This window comes from Monopterus albus, unplaced genomic scaffold (assembly GCF_001952655.1).
Source record: "Monopterus albus unplaced genomic scaffold, M_albus_1.0 scaffold34.1, whole genome shotgun sequence".
NCBI classification, from domain to species: domain Eukaryota; kingdom Metazoa; phylum Chordata; class Actinopteri; order Synbranchiformes; family Synbranchidae; genus Monopterus; species Monopterus albus.
The window spans coordinates 5,596,396-5,598,957 of NW_018127914.1; the positions used below are offsets into that span (position 1 = coordinate 5,596,396).

At 39.5% G+C, this 2,562-nt stretch overlaps 1 protein-coding gene across 1 annotated transcript in view; it reads right to left on the bottom strand.

Annotated features, from left to right (window-relative positions):
* slc52a2 (solute carrier family 52 member 2) overlaps positions 1 to 1,454 on the bottom strand; it is a 3,562-nt gene extending 2,108 nt beyond the window's left edge. The window contains 3 exon segments of the mRNA XM_020597740.1: positions 1 to 3; positions 5 to 176; positions 1,230 to 1,454. The exon segment at positions 1 to 3 is cut by the window's left edge and continues 639 nt beyond it. Of these exon segments, the coding sequence (XP_020453396.1) occupies positions 1 to 3; positions 5 to 176; positions 1,230 to 1,359 (305 nt within the window). The 5' untranslated portion in view covers positions 1,360 to 1,454.
* Between the last annotated feature and the right edge of the window lie 1,108 nt (positions 1,455 to 2,562).

Consider the following 2,562-nt stretch of genomic DNA (forward strand, 5'->3'; position numbering starts at 1 on the left):
GTGTGACCAGAAGATGGCCAGGAACACAGACACCACCACTGCTAGCATCTGGATGCAGTGGATGGCGAGGCGTTCGTTTAACCTTCCTGGGGCACAGTGGTGTGTGATGGTCACTGCTATTGGACCCAGGTTACCAAGCGCTGTCAGCACTGAGAGGTAGGCAGGCAGGTTCCACCCTGAAACATGAAAAGAAAAACATCAGGTAGCATGAATCCCTTTGTACCTGGCCGTTGCAGCCTGTAGCTGGAGTATAATTGTGTTGCTTTATAATGAGTTTAATACCTGACGAGGGTCTCTGAACAATCCTGGCTTTTTCAATCAGTTTAGCTAAATGACTGAGGATCACATTTTATTAATACTGTACATGTTATTAATACAGAAGTAAACATTTATTGATAATTAGTGAAACTGAACTAATATACTGTACCTGAGTATTTCCATTTCAGGCTACTTTGTACATTTGTTGCATTACATTTCAAAAGCAAGTATTGTACTTTTGACCACATTTATTTGAGAGTTATAGTTCCAGGTTATTTTGCAGTGAAACAGTTCTCAAAGAAAACATATAATCTGAGTCTAAAGTATAAAACATTGTTCAGTGCACAAATTCTCCTTTTAATCAGGTCATGTGCCATAATCAACCCCTCAAATATTAATTTCCTCAAATTAATGTGACAGTAAAGTAATATTCCAACCCATTTTTCAATAAGTATACTCTGTCTGGCTATAGACTCATTTTTAAAACTAAGTTATTTCAAAGCAAAAAAAATTTATACTGTATTTTTACTGTATTGACTAATGATTTTAAAAGGGATCCATATGCATTGGTAATAATAATGTATGTAAGTTATACTCACTTAAATGACCCTTTTTCTGCATAATGAGTGCCTGTTGATACTTTTAAGTACATTTTTGCTGACAGTACTTAGAATACATGATACTTGTAATTTTACTTATTTAAGTAATGAGAATAACTAGCATTATTTCCTAACATCACCAAGTTTGGTTTTGAGTTCATCCATAGACTGTACAGTATGTAAAGATACATAACGTCATAACATATCTTTATATACAGTCTATAAGCTCATCTGAAGCTACCGAAGCCTGAATAGAAAACAAAGGGACAGAAATGGCTGTTATTATAAAAGCCTGAGTGGAATGGGACAGAAATCAGATTAAGGTAACGTTATGAGATAATGCAGCTTATCTCTAGAAACTGTACCACTGACCTTCGGGCAGCACGTTAACAATCACCGGGAGCTCGACCCACAGACTGTTGACGGAAATCCAGGAGCCCATGGCGAACAGAGCCATCAGCCCGTGGGTCAGTGCCGCACTGCTCCACCAGCCGTCGGACATGGTACCACTCACCCCGTTTGACTTTAGCTAAACCACCTTCAACCCACTAGCCAGAATGGTGGACACAAAGTTCCCGCCCCTTCGTAGCCTTCACGTGCGGCGCGTAAATTACAATGTTGCAGTTAAAAAGTCGTGTTTCGTACCTGCGTGAAGTTGGGCCCCACCCAACGCAGAATAAGGCCAAAATGGTGTCATCCGTTTGTGCTTCGTTTGTGCGTACCTGGGGCCAACTTCGCGCAGACCATTTGTAGATGTCTGGTTTCAACCTGTGGTCTGGCTACAACCGATACAAATAAGTCTTTGATAATTTATTAACCAATTTCCTCTAACACAAGCGACAACGGTATGTGCTGTTTCATACGGTAAACTTTTTCTTTTGTGCTACCCTTGTTTTAGGATTAATTTGATTATGTCACTCAGCAACTCTACAAAACAAAGTGCTAAAGTCAGATAAGGTGGGTCATTAATTCATTGTCCATGCTATGATATAATATTTTGTAATGTCATTTTTATGAGCTGTAGTCAGCCGACGTTGAAGCTACCATATCTTATGTGAGTGCATAAGGTGCAATTGTTGTTGAATCCACACTGGTGATTGCCTGTATTAAAAAAAATACGATTTCAAAATTGACTTAATGTGCATTATTTTGAAAATATAACACTAACAGAGGAATACTGTAACAACAGAGCAATAATGATAAACAGTAAGAACAGAGTAATACTGATGAACAGTAACAACAGAGCAATAAACAGTAACAACACAGCAAAACCTAAAACCACAGTAAGAAATTTTTTAAGTGCATGGAAATTTCCCTGTTGAGGGATGAATAACTCCTGATCCTGCTATATGATTACTCTTTTGTGTACAGCACAGCATGTGGGCAGATTATTGTTTTTTCTGATGCTGCTGTCACAACACTTTGCAGATCATCATACATCTCCCAGACACATGGAGCTCTCTTGCAGTAAGACACCTAATGTCCAAGTGCATCCTGGGTCTGTCCTTCCTGGAAAGCAATGATTGCCCTCAAAGTATAGAGAGGGGAAGCCTCTCTGGGAATTCTTTTTTGCTGGAGCTGCTGTGAAATGGCTTCCAAGGTCAGTGTCAATCCACACAAGTTCTCCCACACTGTAACTGTGTGTAACTTTTCCTGCGCAGAGTGCTTTTCCTGGAGTGTGGTCTTCATTTTTGAGTGCAGATGG